We start from the raw sequence: 19,830 nt of genomic DNA, 5'->3' as shown, positions 1-19,830 counted from the left end.
TGCATATCCCTTAGAAGTCATTATATGACTTGGACGCCAACATAATATTTGCTCCATCATATTATGAAAAGGAGCTGTGTGCTATAAACATTAAAACCTATTATGAATATGTGTTTAATGTTGGTGATTGACTTAGGAAAAATATACATTGGTGGAAGATGATTTAAAATCAATTTAAACTAGATGTTGAAAGAAGTAGCGTAGCTAGATATGGTTATATGGTGGGGGGGGGGGGGAAATCCCCCTCCCTCTAACAATGTCATTAATAAAAGTAGGACTTCTTGACTGTCAAGGATTTCCCACTCTACATTAAGTAGCTCATGATGACATGTTGAGAGGGTGGGAGAATATTTTTCCCTCCACAAATGAGAAGCAATATATATTGGTATAGAGAAGGAAAAAAAAGGAGACACATTTCACTTGAATTGATAAAATGGTAAACATAAGTGAATGAGAAGAGTAAAGCCTGCAAAGAATTTCTGTGACCAATATTGAAAACATTTTGTAGCACAAGCAAGTACGAAACTCTAGCTGATCATCTCAGTTTCACTATAATGCACAACTTATAGATGATACATGCAACTGATCTTCACAGGTGAGGATGGGGGGGGGGGGAGGGGAGGGGAGGAGGAGTGATGGAGCAAAGTGACACAATTCTGAGACAACAGTTAAAGTTAAAAGGGAGAAGAAAATGGCCAGGTTAGATTGCAAGGGCGAAAAGACAAGTGATCACTTTGTGCAACCATTTTACCCTACAAGCAAAAAAGTTGATATTGCAGAGGTACAACAGGATAGGGAAGGCTTAGGAAGGCAGAGGGGTTTCATACCCAAGATTACAAAGCCCAAAGATGAGCCGAGAAAGAATAAGAGATTAATTAGGGAAAAAAATGCCTTTTCATCTTTGAAATGCTAATGGGGAATGTGCATTGTTTGCCAATGTACATTACATTTTAATTCACATATTTATTGACAAATTTAACACTTTCCAGTTCTGGCTACCTTATCAAATAAGAATGAATTTAATGATGGGGTACATATGACCCTCATTTGCTTTGATTACCTATGAAATAGGAATGTTACTGCTTTTTACGGAATTTAAGCTGCAACAACACATGAGTGTTCCCACGGATCCAGCTAGGACTAGTAAACATTAATTTGCCTAAGTACCCTTTTCAATCACCTAGTCTCACTTAACTACCTTCACTCATAAGCCAAAAATAGGCTAGAAATTATCAACTTCTTTCAGAATCAAAGTGTTTCCAATAAGAAAGATATTCCCACATCAGACATCAATAAGTCTTCCTGAAACTTTGCACCAAACAAAAACAGGAAGAATTACAAATTTATGAAATCAAATTTAACAATGTTTATGATTTAACAGCACAAACTCTTCCTGCTGGATTCAATGTTATAACCAAACATATTTCAATGCTTTTCCACTCTTTATATCCAGAGAAATGTGGAAAAAAAATGCCCAAAAAGTTTCTTGATTGTTATCTCTTGAATTTCTCAAAGAAAATGGCAGCCCCATCATGTTCATAAAGCAGCTTGATAACGTTCGCTGACGTTGTCCCAGTTAGCAACTTGAAATATTTCTTTGACGTAGTCTGGCCTGGCATTCTTGTATTGAAGATAATAGGCATGCTCCCAGACATCAATACCAAACAAAGGCACCATCCCTAAAAGGAAGATAATAAGAGATAATTGAAATATAATATAACCATTCTACAGAGAAAGGGCGACTATTAACACCCTTCAAAGCACTGGTACTAACAGTATAAGCTGTATGAATACCCTGTTTCTGTCAGATAGATGTTTAAAGAACGGTTCGTACTGTCGGTATGAGTGCTTCAAAGCATGATGTTAGAGAACAGTATTGAGTGGTAATAGCATTGGAAAACTGTCCAACAGCTTGCAGTTTATGACCCAGTTGGGACAATTTTTTCTATACTGTAGTGTCATGTTCTGTTTCAGAGCACTCGTATTGTCAGTACGAGCAGTATTAATATCATGTTTCTATCAGATCAAGGTTAGGGACTGTTTGTACTGTCAATACTAGTGCTTTGAGAGCATGATATAGGAGTACAGTTGATAGAGGTATTAGCATTAGGAAATTGTCCCAACTGGCTGTGAAAATTCATGAGTGGACAGTATCTTGCACATTGTTAAATGTTACATGCGGAGGTAACAACTTTTTCATAAGTGAATGTACGTCCCTGGTGTAGTAAATACTACTACATATGTTTACTACTACCATTATGTAACCATTTTATCAATTTATTTAAGTCAGATATTTGAATTTAATTACCATATTCCTATCAGATTTATTTAAGTTACCAGTGCAACAGTCTGTATGAATTCTGGAAAAATCATCTCTACTGGAGGTGCAAATGTCTGGTGTATTCATAAAAACAACTTATTTCGGCCCGAATTTGTATATGCAAAGTAAGGTATGCTAGGTACATCTGCTATGAAGAGTTTGGTCAGTCTAGGCTATATAGGCTGTTGTAGGCTAGGCTAGTGTAGGCTAGGTAAGTCTATCGGCTACCTGACAATGTATGTTCTGAATATAAACTAATACACATTCTCCCGTGAATAATAAATGTTTGTGGTGTCAGACACTTTCAAGAATTACAATACATGAAGCATTGTGTTTAAGAGTACTTGATAGCCAGAGAAAATATACCTCAAATGCAACAAGCTGCTTACATGAAAAGTGAGGTAAATAGCTGATTAGTGCAATTAGAATGCTGGCTCAAAACTGAGTCTATATTAGTATAGAGTGATTGTGCAATGAATCTCATGTTAGTGATATCACATATTTGGTATACTGTATGTTCATAGGCAAACACTCCTAATTTGAATATTGACCAAAGTTCCTTTACAAACCTTTTATTTAAACAAGAGCAGAATACATGTATTACTTTCAAAGCATGCATGCGGTTGGTTTAGAGTTCATGTTGCATTTAGGTTGAACCTTGGGCAGACACTACATGTTTGTCATTATGAGTCACAATTTTCGGTTGAATATATGTAACCCAGCAAGTTGTGTGACTTCCCTCTATGCAAGTGTACAAAATGCGATGCAATGAGTATACTTCAAACCTCCCTTCTAAACTAGCATCACATTTCAAGAGCACTGGAGAAATTCTCATTGTATTTGCTAGGATTAAATCCCGCACTATTCAATAATTAGGGTACACAACACAAGACAGTAAAAATTTCGCACCAGTAGTGGCCTGGAGGGGGTCTTGATTGGCACAGGTTGCTATTTTCAACTGGTGAGTCTTCTGATCAAACCCTAGCCAGCCCCATCCTGATCCCTGAATTGCCACAGTGGCCGCTGTCAACGTAGTCTTGAAACTGTCAAACGAACCAAAGTCTCTGTTGATGGCGTCTGCTAGATCACCTGTGAAAATATCAAGCTAAGACGGTAGCATTCAAATATGGCGCATTTATCAAATTCAGAAATGACAATACTTACAAATTCTTTCCAAAAGAGAGTTTGTCCATTATCAGCCATTTTAACTTCTCTAAATCTAATAAAGTTGTCTACCACAAATTCAACGACAAAAATTGCTAATAAAATGTGAAAATTAGGAACATTGATAGTTACATTCTTTTACAATTTTAACAGAACAAACAGATACAACGTTTTCCATTTTAACAACCCAGAGTATGAAATTTACATCTTATAGATGCTTCTAAGTCTGCTGTTTGGATTTCATCATAAACTGTGATCAACAGATACCTTTTCTTTTACATCATGTGATATTTTAGCTGGCAAACAGTTTTTTTAATATTCTTTGTGGGTGGGGAGGGGGGAAGGAAGCTTCTGTGGGTATCAAGGGTTCTTGAAGATTGTGATACTTTAACCTACCTTGTGGAACACCACCCCCCTGAGGCGATAGGTTTGTCCAAAAGATACAATGATTGATGAAACCTCCACCGTTAAATTTCAAAGCTGGCTGCAAAGCGATCATACCACCAATGTCGCCTGCAAAGAAAATATTAGGTCTGATGGGCAATGCAAGAATATGAAGTTTATCTAAGTAGACACACAATTTTCAAATATTAACCAGTGTTAACCTACTTAAAGCAATCAGCAAGGCTTAATAATATGAACTTTGTACATGTACCAACTATACATTTCAAGCAAGGTATTCTGATGAGCAATAACATGTAAAAGGTTTTGAGATTTTCATCATATTTTGCAATTGCTCTTAGTCACCATCGGCTGTAGAATCATATAAAATTGTTGAACAATTCCATCAAGAAAGTTTCCTAATTTTGAGCTCAAAAAAGAAAGAGAAAAAATTGCAGCCATGAACAAACTAATCTTCTGGTACTGACAAAGCAGGATGTTTGTACCAAGAATGAAATTCAGCAAATGTGGGGCAAATTTGATGTGTGACAGCCAGGCGTGTAGCCAGGATTTTGCCAAGGGAGGGGCAAAAATGTTGTCAAACTATCAGAGCCGTCTAACGGCCTTGCAAACTATCTAAGCGTAGCGCAACCATGGTTGGCGCGAAGCGCACAAAAAATTTTGGCTGAAAATGCCTCCCAGATCGCTGGAAATGGCACTTCCCAGGTCTTCTAAGTTGTATCTTAGCATTTTCTCTTTTGAAATTACTAGCGATATCATATAAAAACATTTAAAAAAAATTTAAAAAATAGGCTCAAAGGGATGGGGGTGGCTGCCCCCTTCGCCCCCCACCCTTGGCTACGTGCCTGGTGACAGCTTTATACACCATGTTTTTTACTGTGACCACTGAAATACTCCATGAACAAATGGATTCTTGCACCCACTAAGGAACACCACAAAGTACAAACAGTACAAAGTTAAAACCCAAGTTGCATTTTTTAGGCTTTATCATATTTGCAACATTAAAGGCTTTTGACTATTATCACAAGCAAACATATACTACACGATCTATAATTGCATAAATTAGGTAAACCGTGTATCCATATGAATACCCCATAAAGTTAACTTCTTTCCTATCAGACAATTTTTTAAGTGAGCACACTGTTTCATAAAGACACAAAAGCGAGCAAAACTGCATCCGAGGGTGTCAGCAAATTAGGTATTAATTTAAAATAAATCCAGCTTTCCAAGATTGGGATCACTTTAACAGTTTTGTTAACTCCCAGAAAAAAAGTTTTATCATTTGTTTGATCTCATACTGCCCTGAAAAGTTTCACAAACCTTCTGCATGTGCTGCTGCCAGTTTCTCCTCTGCTGCGTTCAAGTTATTGGTGTAAGTTGCGTGATGTTTCTTGTGATGTAATTCCATAATGTCTCCTATGATAACAGGTTCCAACGCATTGTACGAATATGGCAGATCTGGAAGTGTGTGCTTCATACGGCTTCCTGTGGCTGATGCTTTGCAGTACTGGGCAGCCAGCCTATGGATTGTCAAAACACATTCATGAAAAGAAAATGCAACATTAATATCCATTGACTAACTTGCATGGGTAAAGGCAGTTGCATGGAGAAGTCACTGGTATCTTAAGAACAAATTATGCTGAAAGTAGATATGAAAGCCTCAAACTTGTAGGCTTGTAAGATACTGGAAAAAATAAGGAGAATGGGGCAAAATTCATGTAAAACAAGATAGCAAGTGAAAAGTAAGACTGTAAGACAGCAACATTCTAAGGTTTCAAATGTGACCTCTGCAGTAATTAGGCTATTGAAAAATTATTGTCACACTAATGTTAGCACTACAGAAATTTATGGCATAAAGCATTTGATACAATTACTTTGTGTAAAGCAAGTGGAATTCTTCACATTAGGACAGAGAACAACATATGCATGGTCCATTAGTGGTTCGCAATTTAGGAGCAAAATGTATTTATCAAAGTTTGTTAGGAGATTAGCACATATCTTGGGAGAGCCTTAAGAAACCAAGAGGCTCCCAGTAAAACTAGAAGAGTCGGCAAGTCTGCAGTATAATGAGCCTTATTCAGCCTAAACTGCTATTGCTTCAGGAGTAGGACCTAGTCTAAAAGTAAGGCCTTCTGCCCACTTAAGTCTTTATTTCGAGGCACTAAGTAAGGTTTAAATTGAGTATTTAGCTTTGAATTTAGGCTGGTGCTTATTGTTCGTGAATTAAATTTGACTTTGTCAATACATAGGCTAGTAGGCCTAGTACTACTACTAGTAGTAGGCCTAGTTACTATTAGACCTAGCCTAACCCTTTGAATATATGATGATTTTGTTACAAGCTAACACAGTAACAGTACCACCATTGACATTTCGGACCAACGTTTGGTCAACCTGTAAAAATCCTAGGAATGCATTCGTCACATGAAATATTTTGTCTTAAACTTGATGTGGATTTCGAAGAACCAGTCACCTCGGAAGGAAGTTAAGACGATGAGAAAACATGATTGCAGTGAACTTCGTAGTAGCAGAGACCTCCAACGTGACTTTACACCAGTTTGAGTGATAATTGTGTCCTTGGAAGTATTCCCGTTATTGCAGTTTGCGAAAGTCCCTGGACGGAAACGTGTGACCAATGGTTGACATATTATCGGCCAGGTTTTTTCTCTGTAAATTGACCAGTCACTCAATCGTACTTCCAACAAGCAGTCGAAATGGCAAAAGAGGAAATGGAAATTATTGGTAACATCAGAGAAAAGGGTGCCAAGAGTAAATATAGGAGAAAGGGAGACGGGGAAGATGAAGACGATAAATGGGAGAAGAAAGGATGGGAAAAGGGAGGTTGGAAAGGGAAATTGCAGAAGGGCACAGAGGGGAAGTGGACAAGGAAGGTAACCGGGGGAAGGGGACGGAGGGCGAGAGAGATGAAGGAAGGGGTCTGAGGGGAAGAAGGAGGAGCAGACAGAAAGGAGGAGGAAAAGGAAAATGAGTAGATCATAAGGAAGGTTAGGGAAGTGGAGGGAACCGGAAGGGAAATGGAAAGGATATCTTGTGAAGAGTCAAAGGGGTGCTAGATTTGGCAGGACTTTACTCTGGATTTTCCTCCCTTGGGAAAAATATCTTTCTTTAAGTAGTAGTCTTAACAGAAATTGGTCGACCTACTCCTAAGGTTGAAACACTCACAATAATGATCAGAAAAGAGGTTAAATTTGATTTGAAAAAATCTTATATATTTGTAACCTCTCTCAGACACAAATTCTTCATTTGGGGATGGGTATACTGTTAATGGCTGATATGCAGAGGCCTGGGTGGTCCATGGGGAAGCTGCAGCATTTCAACTTATTTGCTCTCATGATTTTCAAGCACGAAAATGCAGGAATTGCTCCTAAATTTGTTTGGAATTATAAAAATCTGGGATTTTGTTTTAGATAGCAGCACAGTAACTTAATTTACAATGTCATGAGTTGATTTACTTGTCTTAAATATTCTGCACTACCATGTTTTGTTGCAAACTTTGAAAATCTTTCATATGTTAGATAGAAATCAGTCAAAAGAGTACAGAAGGAGAAATAACACTTACGAGTTCTGAATATTTATTTATATTTTCCTGACCTTGTCTAGTAGGCTGCAAATTTTACCAGCTCAGCAACTGTTGCCAAGTTAAATGGATATAATTAAGGTGACTGATTCACACCTTATATTTTATGACACCGGCTTAGGTCATCTTAGATGATCTAAATATCAACGACATGGGGTACATGAAATTAGCATCGTAAGTTATTGGATATATCTAATTAATGTTACTTTTTCTTCCAGAATGTTTACCACTGAAATAGTCTTTCAGCTTATACAACACAATGTCTTGTAATTCTTATTTGATTAAATATTGTCCATTGCTTAGCAAACAGACAGGTTCTTCCTCATGTCAGTGATCATACCCAATTTAAATTTCATTCCAGTACATATAGTCATTCACCAAATCTTTGACTTTGTCTTGGCATAAAGAGAAATTCCTTCATGTTTGCCATTTTACCAAGGCTAGATTTAGCCTCAGGGCAGATGTGCCTGGCATGGGTCCAGAATCACCGATTTGGAAGGCCCCAAATTACTCAGAAGGCTAAAAAAGGGGGGAAAGTGGCCTATTGAAAAAAAATCCCACACATCTTTCCAAACAATTATTTCTTTGCTTCTTCATGTTACTTTTCTTATTAAAGGGTGTGAAGACTCACGCACAAAGAAACGTCTCATGCTGGTAATCTGACCTAGTTAGACACCACCATCGATCCCAGAAAATACACACACAGCTTGGTAATTAAACACTAGTGTACAGTCAATACATACAGCTACGGTCAATACCCACAACACAATGTACATAGCAGCGATGGACATCTCAGGTCTAGGTTAAAGATAACAAGGTATCATGTTTCATAACTGTTTGCATTTTGTAGCGACAAGAAGAAAACTTCACTTGCAAGCAACAGAAAGTTAACTTTTTCAGAGCGCGGCACACGGTTTGGGGTGAGTCTTCAATACCTTTAAGTAGGTATAGGACATATATACACCAATCAAAAGATATGCTTGGTTGCATCATGGTCACCTGTGGGCCACAAAATTTCTGTCTGGCCCAGGGTCCTCAAGAAGGTAAACACATCCCTGCCTTTGACTTTTGCAAAAGTTACTTTCATTGTCAAAAAATGACCCTCTCTCAATTCATACTGGTCAATGAAAATCAGAGCTTTTCCTGAGCAACATTGACATGAGTACAAAATATATATATACGTTTCATAGAGTGGACTTGCCGCTTTTCAGACAGGCTGTTAGTTTTAAGACAGGCTGTTAGATTCAAATTTAGAGTTATGTAGATAGTATTGTAAACTATTTTCGGTTTAGTATGAACACCAGCTGGTAAAACATGACATTGCAGTAAACTGCTGGTTGGTGACATCTCTTGATCTATTTCGCCTTTGGAGGAGTGTTGCTTTCTAAATGAGGACATCAATGTCTACAAGTTCATAGAAGATGGAATAAAGATGACATCATCTCCATCTGCTCTTCTCTCCATCCTTTGGAAATTGACCATCAGCATCAGCAATGCTCGTAGCCAAGGGTATCCCTGAAGAGACTCTAGATCCTCTGAACAAAGCATCTTCTCTCCCACTGAAACAACAAAAAGAGAGACCGTAAATCAACGGAAAACGTCAACCTACAAATATTTTATCTGACGAGTGTCTGTCTGCAATGCAACTTAACCCCAATCTGGAAATGCTGGTTTATCAATCAAATTACTAGTTGACTGCTATATATTGCATATGTAACCAGCTCCCAAAAAGTAAAGCATTGTTAGTAATTCAGCAAAGACTAGCTTCCTTGCTCAATGTATGTCACGATGGAAAAATTACCCAAGTGTTATGATTGTACAGAGTGCACCCCTGGCGCTTTGAATCTGACAATTTTACTCAGAATAACCACTCTTTAGGCAATTTATACGCTACAATCATAACACTTGGGTAATACGCCCTTAATGACAGTTATTCAAAGCCAATTTATACGCTTTAACACACCAGTAGAATCACTGTGGTTGAGTGGTACGGACTTCGGTTCGTGACACGAAGATCCGGGGTTCGATTCCTGCCTTCGCCTGATGAGTCCCAAAAGGACGAAACCGGTCGTGAAGTGGAATTTTTCTGGTGTGTTATTCTTTATTGATTAACTATATATATATATATATATATATATTTATATACTAAAATTGGCTTTCAGTAGCTGAGACTGAGGCAATTTTACCATATCTAGCAGTTTTGTGTCACTTAAAAGTCCCTTTAAAGTATTTCATGTCATTCCCATGATCTGGTGAAATCCTTGCACTGTGTCAAAAAATTTTTTTCTTGGTATAGTTATCCTACCTGAAAAAATGAGTCAATGTCACCTAACTCAAGCATTTTGTTGCTCCTGTATTCCCTAATGTATTCCCTAATGGATGCATTGTTCACATCGAGTACATCTTGTGTATAGATAAGAAGCAGCACTTAGAATGATAGTCTTACTTACTTGGTTTCTCAGCTAGGTAATTGTCCATGATTTTAATCCAACCATTCACCCTCTCAATTGAGAGATTCTGTTTCATCTTGGATGAGAGAGAGGAAAATTCCTGCTCTTTAATGGGGGCGATATGTTCACAGGAAGATATGCTGAAATTTGAGAGAGAGAGAGCAAGAAAAGAAAAGTACAAATAGATTTAAAATATCTTATAAAGTCTTCCAAAAAGAAGAAACATAAAGAACTTCTTTTTTTAAGTAAAAAAAGGTTGAATGTATACATAGTAACATATGTATGATCAATTGATCTGAGTAAAATTTGCACAACTGGCTGACCTAAGACTACATTGGGCTGTTGTACAATATAACTAACTCAAACACAATACTGACTTGAAGTATGCTGACATCTGACATTGAAATGATGATTTTTTTTTTTGCTTGTTGAGACTTCCTGTGTGTTACTCCTTTAATGATTATTCCTGTTAACTAGATTTGAAGGAGCAAGCTAAATGGAACTGGTGGGGAGAGGGGGGGTGGGGGAGGAGGGGGAAGATTGTCAGGAAGACTTAGCAACAGTGGGAACATTGCTTCATTCACCTTTGAGGATGCATTTCCTGTCTAGTCGGTGTTTGCAGGTCAGCAGCAACATTTGCCTGGCCGTAGTTTCCTCTGACCTGGCTGACCGGAAGATCCACTCGGACATTTGGAACCGGTCTGGAATGCACTTGGCTGTCCAATGAGAATAAAAAGGAATGAAATGGATACGGTAACTGGCATCTGATGTAATGTTTAATAAACCTGGTTTGTTGCCTCTAAATAGTCTAAACTATACGCTATATTTCACAACTCACTCATGGCAAGTAAAACCATCTCAGAAAATGATGCCTGGCCTGGAATGACTAATCTTTAAAAATTTGGCATGAAAGTGATAGGGTGGACGAATTTAGTAGAATATCTATTTATTGAGTGTTTTGGCCAAAGCTGAGCACTTCATCCTTAATTTATTGTAATTAATCAACCACAGACTATTCTTGTTGATCCTAATTTACCGATGGGACTGATGTTTACATATTACTCTGACATAGAAAATGATGGGTATTAGTAAGCATACTCAAACCCACATAGTGCACATACACACTAAAATAACTCAATAGTTCACTTTACAAGGAGGCACTTCTAAGTTCTATACCACATCAGAACAATAAACTGGTGTGGTGCGGTAAATATACCAGACTGCTTTGTCCTAGGTAAATCTAAGTGCACCTCAGTTGGCTTTCTCTTCTCTGCTCAATCCTGGATGTTTGTTTCATTGGTCAGAAATGTAGACAGTATGGAAGGTTATGTCAGCAATGGCCTGATTACATAATAAGATCACCCATACTGGTTACAGCCTGGTGTCAGTGCTAAATGTGGCTACTCAGTTTCATAACAGAAGTTCAGGTAGTGTCATCAGGGAGTGATTCCATAACAACTCCCAGGTGTCATCAATCAAACATTCACACTTACCTCAGATTAAAGTCAGCTGGTGTAAGGTATTATTTATGGTGGGTAAGACTCAAACCTAAGACAATTTACCTTATAATGTAAAGGAAAAGTGGACCTAAACCATTTCAAAGAATCAACACCTAATGGACATTTCCTAATGAAAATTCAAAAGTTTTAATTTAATCCTTTCACTGGAGTTCCTTACATTGAAATAGTTGAAAAAGGGAAGTCATAGAAATGTAATCAAGTAACCTGATTAGCATATAATATCTTCATTAGCATATCTTATTCATAACTTACCTCAGAGACATTGTAAGCTCTGGGGTCCTCGGTGTACCTTGCTCTGCTTGTAAGAAAGCTAAACGGCTTGGCATTGCCTTTGTGTGAACAGGTGTGGCCATATCCTGCTGTGAAGTATAAATAATGTGACTGGTAGAGCTTGCAGGATCATTTCTCTCACCATAAAATAAACTACTTGAGCGGACATTAAATAGGTGTTAAGGTTTGTTGTGTTACTGTAATTGGTCATCTACCCTAGCTACTCCAATTTGACCACAGAAATGGAAATCGTTCTTAAAGTTTTAACTCTGGTAGACTGGTACCATTTTCATGAATGTACCCTTCAAATCAATTCTATCCCCCCCCCCCCCCCGATAAAGGTAAGAAGAAAACCCTCAATATAGACCCCTCCCGCAGGCCACAACAATTTTACCTCCTGTTGTCAGATAAAATAACATGGTGACCCTCTATACAGCAAACCCTCCATGTTCCCGGTCTCAAAGGTACATGCATTTAGACTAACCTGTGATGACAGATTTCCCCGGTAGTCTGAGAGGCAGGGAGGTAGCTCTGGGGTGATATTTTCAACCTTTGGATAATTTTGAACTGGTTCCTTGGGTTCTGTTTTCTCTGCCGTAACCATCGATCTCATTGGTTCCTCTGGCATCACACTTAACATCTCTGTAGCTTGACAATCAGGGGTAGGAGGGGTGAAAGGTTCAGCTTGCAATGAAATCACTGGTTGAACGGGGGGCTTGCTAGGTTCCTGCAGTGAGAAGGTAGATCTTTAGGACTGAATATTCTACACAGGCATCTATGCTATTGAATCATCAGGGCTCCCTTCTTAATGCTTTTCAGGTAGAATTAAGACAAGAAAATTTCTTATTGAACAAGGTTGTTTAGAAGTCAAGTCGTCCTGCATACCATAAGAACAATTTATCAAGAATCAACCATCGTTTTTGCATTCCTTACTGATTGCAAACCGAAGGATAGTGTATTATTATTTTATTTTTTCAAGTTTGCCTAATTAGGATTAAATATGGCTTGGTAATTGTTTAACTACTAAACTGTTTATTAAACTTAGTAGAAATACTTTTAAGGAGTTTATGTCAGCATTCAATCACCTTGTTACTATGTACTGCTTGTTAAGTATACCAGGAGGTCATATGCGTACTTCAACCTCTGAGGTTGCACTTGAACGATTAGTACCTTTGTGTACCCAATTTACGTCCATGAACAGAAGTTCATGACTTTATCATGAGAATTCAACTTCCAGCAAACTAGAAATCAACTTTCAGTTTTCTTTCACTCTTCCATCACTACAAAGACAATGTTATTTCTAATTAACTCACACATTTCTAGGCTTCCTCCCCTCTCCCCACCCCCTACCTCAATAATCAATGCAGATGATTTTACTTTTACCTGGAGAAACCAAGATGTTATGTTTGGAGATTGAGGCTCCACGCTGTCACATCGGGAATGGTCACCGTGTTGCAGGTACAGGTTCTGAGATATGTGGGGGTGTTGTTTTCTGGAGGATAGCAATGGAGCTTGTGGCTCATTGCTCAAATTCAGCTCAGAATCTAAACCAGATATAAATGTTACATGGATGAACATCTAATGTTGAGAGTGATGAAGAACATAGTGACAAAACTTATCCTAAAGGAGTGTTCCATTATAAATCATGACTAAATAATACCTACACGGACTGTAATAAAGGGTGTGAAGACTCGCGCAAAAAGAAACATCTTATGCCAGTAATCTGACCTAGTTTCGAATGAGTGGTAACAGAAGTGTTAGACACCACCATCGATCCCAGAAAATACACACACACCTTGCTACCGTCGGTAATTAGACACTAGTGTACAGCCTGTACATACAGCTGCGGTCAATACCCACAGCACAGTGTATAAACAATACAGTGATGGACATCTCAGGTCCAGCTAAAGATAACAAGGTATCACGTTTCATTACTGTCTGCATTTTGTAGCGACACGAACAAAACGTCACTTGCAAGCAACATAAAGTTAACTTTTTCAGATGGCCGCACGCGGTTTGGGGCGAGTCTTCAATGCCTTAAAAGATTTGGTTTCAACTAATGTTAATGAAGTCTTCTATCTCGTTAACACGAAATAAGCTATTATTCTTCTAACTGGTTCTTTTCAGGAGAACAATTACATTATTTCATTCCAGGAAAAGTAAATGTTCAGTGAACTTAATTAAATAGCAATGAAACACAATGAGCATTGCCTCAGATGCATCTGTACGCTAAATAATTCACTTTGCAAGTGTCTACCTTATCAAATTTTGAAGTTGTTCCTCAAGATTTCTTTCTCATGCATGAAACTTGTAGCGTGAAAATTATAGTTGGTTTATTTACCCTCACCCCCCCACCCCACAAACAATTCATATGGCTATTTGTCTATTGTTCTAATAGCAAATATTTTAAGAACTCAAAAAATAAAATTGACAATGAAGTAAATATTCTAACAGAGTTTGAAATTCATAAAATTTCATAAATATCTTATACATATTACATAATATTTCTTTTATGAAATATTAGATGGCCTATACATAAATACCTTTATATGAGAATATGAGTTTAAGACAATGAGTTTTTACCACTAAAATTTGAGTTGCCAGAGTGTTGATATACTGCCGTGGCCTCGAATGGGGTATATCTACAAAAAGATAAAATAAGAGAAATATCCATTAAACTGTGATCTTAAAAAAAATAATAATAATAAATTAGGGCATAGAAGAAAAGTAGGTTGAGGAGGGAACTGGACCAAAATTATGGCATGGAATAATAATGGAAAAGTAAATTTAAGTAGAACGTTTGTTTAAATTAGTAACAATTTAAGAACCTTGAATCGCCCAATTGTATCATCAAACAGAGTGCTAATGAGTTTGGTACCCAAAACTTTTGTAATGGGGATTTCCATGTTAAAGTTCACAGTATAATGATAAGGTGTTCAGAAATGTTAGCAGTCAGCACCTATCTCACTTGACTGATAAACAATTCTATTCTTTGCTATTGTGAAAACAAAAAGAAAAAGTTTTTCTATCTCATGAAAATATTATATAGCACATTATCTCACTTTAACTTTTGTTAAAAATATCCTTAAAATATGACTATTTATGCACAAAAACAATAACCCAAAGAAACAATTATATAACAAACCTTTCAGGATCTGGAACATCTGCATTTTTCTGAGATGAGGTTGGCCCATCTTTCTTCAAAAAGATATTCACTCGATTCATGCTCAGACCAAAGTCTTCCATTTTGGGGGTTTTGTCTCCGTCAACTTTACAGCTACTGGCTTCATCCTTTGGAGGTGTGCAAGGCCTTAAACAAGAAGCAAGAAAAACAATATATCAGGCGAACTGTGACAGTAGGACACGCTGCTTTATTAAGCTGTTTTGAAAACCAGATACCTCTGAATCAATCCTACTTCTTCCCTCTGACATCCGGCTTCCCTTCTTCTACTTCTGTTGCCACAAAGCAATGGCAAATGACTTTGACTCTCATACCAAATACAGTTTGGCTATATGATATGACATATGAGATGATAAACTACCATTTGGAAGTGTTATTCCATACCCTTTGTTTTGCGAATGCACCTGATCATCACCAACTTTTGCAACATCATCTCCCAGGGCATTTTCCTTATCGTCAGATGAGCTTTTCTTCTTTGTTGCTAAAAATAAGGAGAATCAAAGATAACTATGAGAAACTTTCACAAAATGTTTGGATATAATCAATGTACTGTAGCCAAAATTCACTTATGTATGAGCTATACTAGATGCTACTTGATGCATACAAAGATTATAAAGTTTGTTAACAAAATATTTATTTGGATGGTCACTCTGTCAGCTAGCATTTGGGTTTTTAAAACTTAGCGCTACAACTTCAATTCTCTGGGTGACAATTGTTGTACATATTTACAACCCTGGGATTATCAGAGAAAAAATATCAGCTTCAGAAGCCATCAGTGAGCTCATTGTCTTGATGTACAAAACAAATGAAGAATATATGGTACAAGCCCACTTGTAATATTATTACCAGTACAATCGCAAAACAGCATGCATGTAGTATGTTGTGAGTTCAAGTAGAGGTCCTAAACATGAGTACAAGCCAGCAAATTTGCACTAATATGTAGTGTGTTAAACACACGGTATGTACAGTAGTTGCACTAATAGAAACTACATAGTTGCCATGTTCATAAGTTAAATCACACTTTTAATCCACAAAGCCTGAATGGTAATGGCCAAACTTGCCACATTGAAACAAGGAATCATCAGTTTCATGTTTTTCTTTTTGAAACTTTTGTGGATTTTTTCGCCCATTTAGCAGAATCATATGTCATTAAATTTCAATGCATGCGCGAAATTCGGGAAATGTTGCCTTGCTTCGAGCAGTTTGACTTCCGAACTTTACAATTCTTTCTATTTCTAGTGGAATCTGGTTAAACTTAAACCATCAATAAAATCGCATAGCTGAATGATAGAACTAAACCACTGACTTGCAGAGTAACTAAAGTATGGTACCAAATGAGGTAAAAATAATGGGGAGTTGGAAAATGGTTGAATATTATACATTCAGTCTCAAAAATTAAAGAATCAAATAACAATGAAATTTTTTAAATGGCGATACAGGACAAATTCTACAACTTACTTAATTTTGTCTCCTGATTAATGGGTTGATACCCATACTGTATGAGATACTCTTTTAAGCTGCTGGCTTGTCTCTGGTTAACACGAACCAGATTGTCGCAGGCTGCCAGGACATCTTGAAAAGAATTGGCTTCCTTCTGCTTTGTTAGTTCTTTACTTGCATCATTCTGTTGGTAAGAAACAAACCAATCAAGACATTACATGGGTTTGTTCCCTTCCCCTCCTCTTTTTTGCAAAATCTAAAGTGTCCCTTTTCATAAACTAAGCCTACCTGTGCTCTTTTTGGTAACAAAAAAACATACATTTGTTCCATTTTGTAATAAAAAAGTGACCTTTTGTTATATAAACATTTTAATTATGCCTATAGTGCCCTTCTGTTCAAACACTTTAAAATACTGGAATTTGTGGTACAGAATGCACAGGGTACATTTTGCCGGACTGTTATATCAAATTTTTTGGTTGCCTCTTTATGTCACAGTCACATGTCCTTTGAAGCTTGTACCTCATCCTGCCCCCTGGTTCAAGAATAGTATTACAATCTACCAAAGCAGCTTAGATTGGACTATGTTATGCTAGGCTTACCTTAGAAAGTAGAATTTAAGAAATAATAGATTATAAGTAACCTTCAATCATTCATGTATATCGCCTTTTTAAGTATAAGTAGAGGCATGTCCCTCGAAGTTTGTACCTTCCCCACCCCCTTCCCAGTTTTGAGAATATTATTTACCAAAGTAGCATAGGATAGACTATGACTTTGGCCTAGGAATTATAGTTCCAGGTTTAAGTTGGTAATGGTTATCTGGGCCTTACACTAGTAACGTTAAACCGAGCGTAACATAGTCTTCAAAAGCTGATATTTGATTAAGTTCCTTTTTATTAACTCTTGATATACGAACTCAACGATTAATACAACTATATCTTTGGATGATTAAAATACACGAACATAAATGCTAATTATAAATGTAATACGTCTGTAGGCTTTGGGAGACAAACTTAAACTCCTCGATAGGTCTTTGGGAGACACTCAAACCTTGATTCTATAATAACAAACTACGACGACAAGCACAGGGCACCTGATTGGTCCAAACTTATAGCTAACCCTTCACCCAACTCTTGATTGGTTGAGTGACAACCCGATATGCAGATGAGCACATGCAAATGAGCACTCAACCAATTTGAACCAGTTTGGCTGTCTTCCAGCCCCACAAACCGAATCATTCAAACAAAACATCTGTACACGCTTCTAACACTAGCGCATGATTCAAAGCCCGCCACACCACAGAGCAAAACCACCAAAACGAGAGCCATGTGTGACGTCATAATATTAATAACACAACAAGTAAACAATATGTTAACGCAAACTAGAATACCCTTCACATATATACTAAAACACTTGTGTCAGTAACACAGATGTAACACAGGCTGGCTCAGAATGCCTAGTAATATTTACTAGCCTAGGGCAGTAGTAGTAGCATGGTGACTTCGAAGTTCGGACACTTAAGACTTAAAACACCCCAAAACTAAATCTTCTGGTATAATTCACCAGAAAATATACTTCATATGGTGGGAGAATTGTGTTATAGTACGATACATGGCCAAACTTTCTTTCCTGCAAACTGTTTTCACGTTGTTTTCCAAGAAGATTCTTCGTGATTGTGGAACTTGTATTTCTTTGCTAGAGTATTGCGAAGTTCGGACGCGCAACCCACAGTGTGGCGCTGGTGATAAAATTGGTGGCGCAGATGCTCTTTCAATAATTAAAACAGACTTCATAAATCTTCGTCATTTTGTTGACAAATATGCATGGGCGTCAACAGGTGGGGGACGGGGGGGACATGTCCCCCCCACTTTCAAAAGTGGAGGGGATATCATATCATTTGTCCCCCCCACTTTTCAGAGCAGTTATTAAAAAAATCACATGCATATGCGCGATTTTCTATCACAATTGCTGAGCTGATTCAAGTAGAATCTAACTTAAGAATCATTATCAATAAATTGCACTGGAAATTAGAACAGTGCTTGGCCCTTTATCCCCCTTCCTCCGATATTCACCCTCCCCGCTTCGTCCGAGACCTCTGATAAAAGTTTGTGCGATGTTTGAACGATGTTTTAGAGTGTTTTGTGGAAGCACCCCTTCTCGCCAGAAATGGAATTCCCTTGCCCTACACTGTGAATCAGAGAAAACGACGCATTTCAACTTGAAAACAAGTCGAAGACCCCACCAGGAAGGTAATATCATATATTTTAGGCCCTACAGACAGTATTCTGCCTGTATGCAGGGTATTAGATGATACCAAACTACCGAAAATATTTCGTTTGAGATGGACACTGTGTAATTCGTTTCCCTTGGTGTCAGAACGGCATCTTTCTACCAGTACTTTCTGTCGGAATTTAGTTTTGTGAGACAAAATTTCTCCTCACAGATCTGGTTCTGATGTAACTAAAAACGACTCAGGAAGGCCGTCTCCTGCGATCTAGGGGGTCTTATGTACCCAAAATTTTCTGGTACGCTACGCGCCAACCAATGGTGGCGCTCCGCTTAGATAGTATAGTGTCCCCCCCACTTTCTGAAACCTGCTGACGCCCATGCAAATATGTAAGTAATTTCTTGCACACGGGTCATTTTGGAGAGAAAATAACTGTAGCTTTGTACTTTTTGGTGAAATTTGGCTCTTCCTGTAGTTTTTCATGGTGAAATCGTGTGTTTCTTAGGGGTGTCCCATCTTCGCAATATGCCGAACTTCGCACTACTGACTATACTAGTAAAGTAACTTTCAATATGTATACAGTATAGGCCTACATCCCTTCTTTAATTCAACGTCACATGTCCCTCGGTTTCGAGAATAGTATTACTGTATTAGCATAGCCAAAGCAGCAAAGTATCAAAGAAATTTCTATGCATAGTATAGGCTATGACCTTGCCTAGGAGATAATCTAACACAGATGATTAGATTAAACTTTGGCTTGGCATAGCCTAACTTAAAATATAGGCCTAGTATTAGTAAAGTAGTATTGTTAGTAACCTTCAATCTGTGTACATCGTACTGCATTTCTTTCAGTATGTTATTCGCCGTTGCATCACTTGCAACTCTCTGATCGGGAGGCTTTTGCATTCTTTCCTGGAATAAGTTTGATTCATTTTCGACTTTATTTGCCAGTCGTCTAAGTCGCGAGAACAAATTTTCCTGATCCATCATACACAGGACAATTGAGGTGTTACAAATTGCATACGTTCAAATATTTCTAAAAGACAATCTGAAATTTATGTTCAGATGATGAGGTTGCCGTACGTGTAACGTGCATTGGATCGTTCAAATTAACCGCAGTTGGAAATATGGGCGGAGTTTGAAGAAAAAATTCAGTGGCGTCATATGATTGACAGAAGTTTACGTGTATTTGTGCGAGGAAAATGACAGTTCCAACCACCACGCACTGAGATAAACAATGATACTCTGATGTAATTATACAGCC

At 37.7% G+C, this 19,830-nt stretch overlaps 2 protein-coding genes across 2 annotated transcripts; both read right to left on the bottom strand.

Annotated features, from left to right (window-relative positions):
- Positions 1 to 219: 219 nt before the first annotated feature.
- Positions 220 to 6,517, bottom strand: LOC139963087 (superoxide dismutase [Mn], mitochondrial). Its single transcript, XM_071963599.1, has 5 exons — positions 6,357 to 6,517; positions 5,207 to 5,406; positions 3,881 to 3,997; positions 3,230 to 3,409; positions 220 to 1,679 (listed from the first exon to the last, which is right to left on the bottom strand). The coding sequence occupies exons 1-5, from the start codon at positions 6,386 to 6,388 to the stop codon at positions 1,537 to 1,539; spliced, it is 672 nt and encodes a 223-aa protein (XP_071819700.1). The 5' UTR covers positions 6,389 to 6,517; the 3' UTR covers positions 220 to 1,536.
- Positions 6,518 to 7,459: 942 nt separating this feature from the next.
- Positions 7,460 to 19,705, bottom strand: LOC139963086 (uncharacterized). The gene is made up of 11 exons (XM_071963598.1): positions 19,383 to 19,705; positions 16,361 to 16,526; positions 15,287 to 15,383; positions 14,867 to 15,031; positions 14,305 to 14,363; positions 13,105 to 13,265; positions 12,206 to 12,448; positions 11,704 to 11,810; positions 10,516 to 10,647; positions 9,932 to 10,071; positions 7,460 to 9,040 (listed from the first exon to the last, which is right to left on the bottom strand). The coding sequence occupies exons 1-11, from the start codon at positions 19,554 to 19,556 to the stop codon at positions 8,886 to 8,888; spliced, it is 1,599 nt and encodes a 532-aa protein (XP_071819699.1). The 5' UTR covers positions 19,557 to 19,705; the 3' UTR covers positions 7,460 to 8,885.
- Positions 19,706 to 19,830: the final 125 nt, after the last annotated feature.

Source organism: Apostichopus japonicus, chromosome 21, assembly GCF_037975245.1.
Source record: "Apostichopus japonicus isolate 1M-3 chromosome 21, ASM3797524v1, whole genome shotgun sequence".
NCBI lineage: Eukaryota > Metazoa > Echinodermata > Holothuroidea > Aspidochirotida > Stichopodidae > Apostichopus > Apostichopus japonicus.
This window is presented reverse-complemented; position numbering and strand designations above follow the sequence as displayed.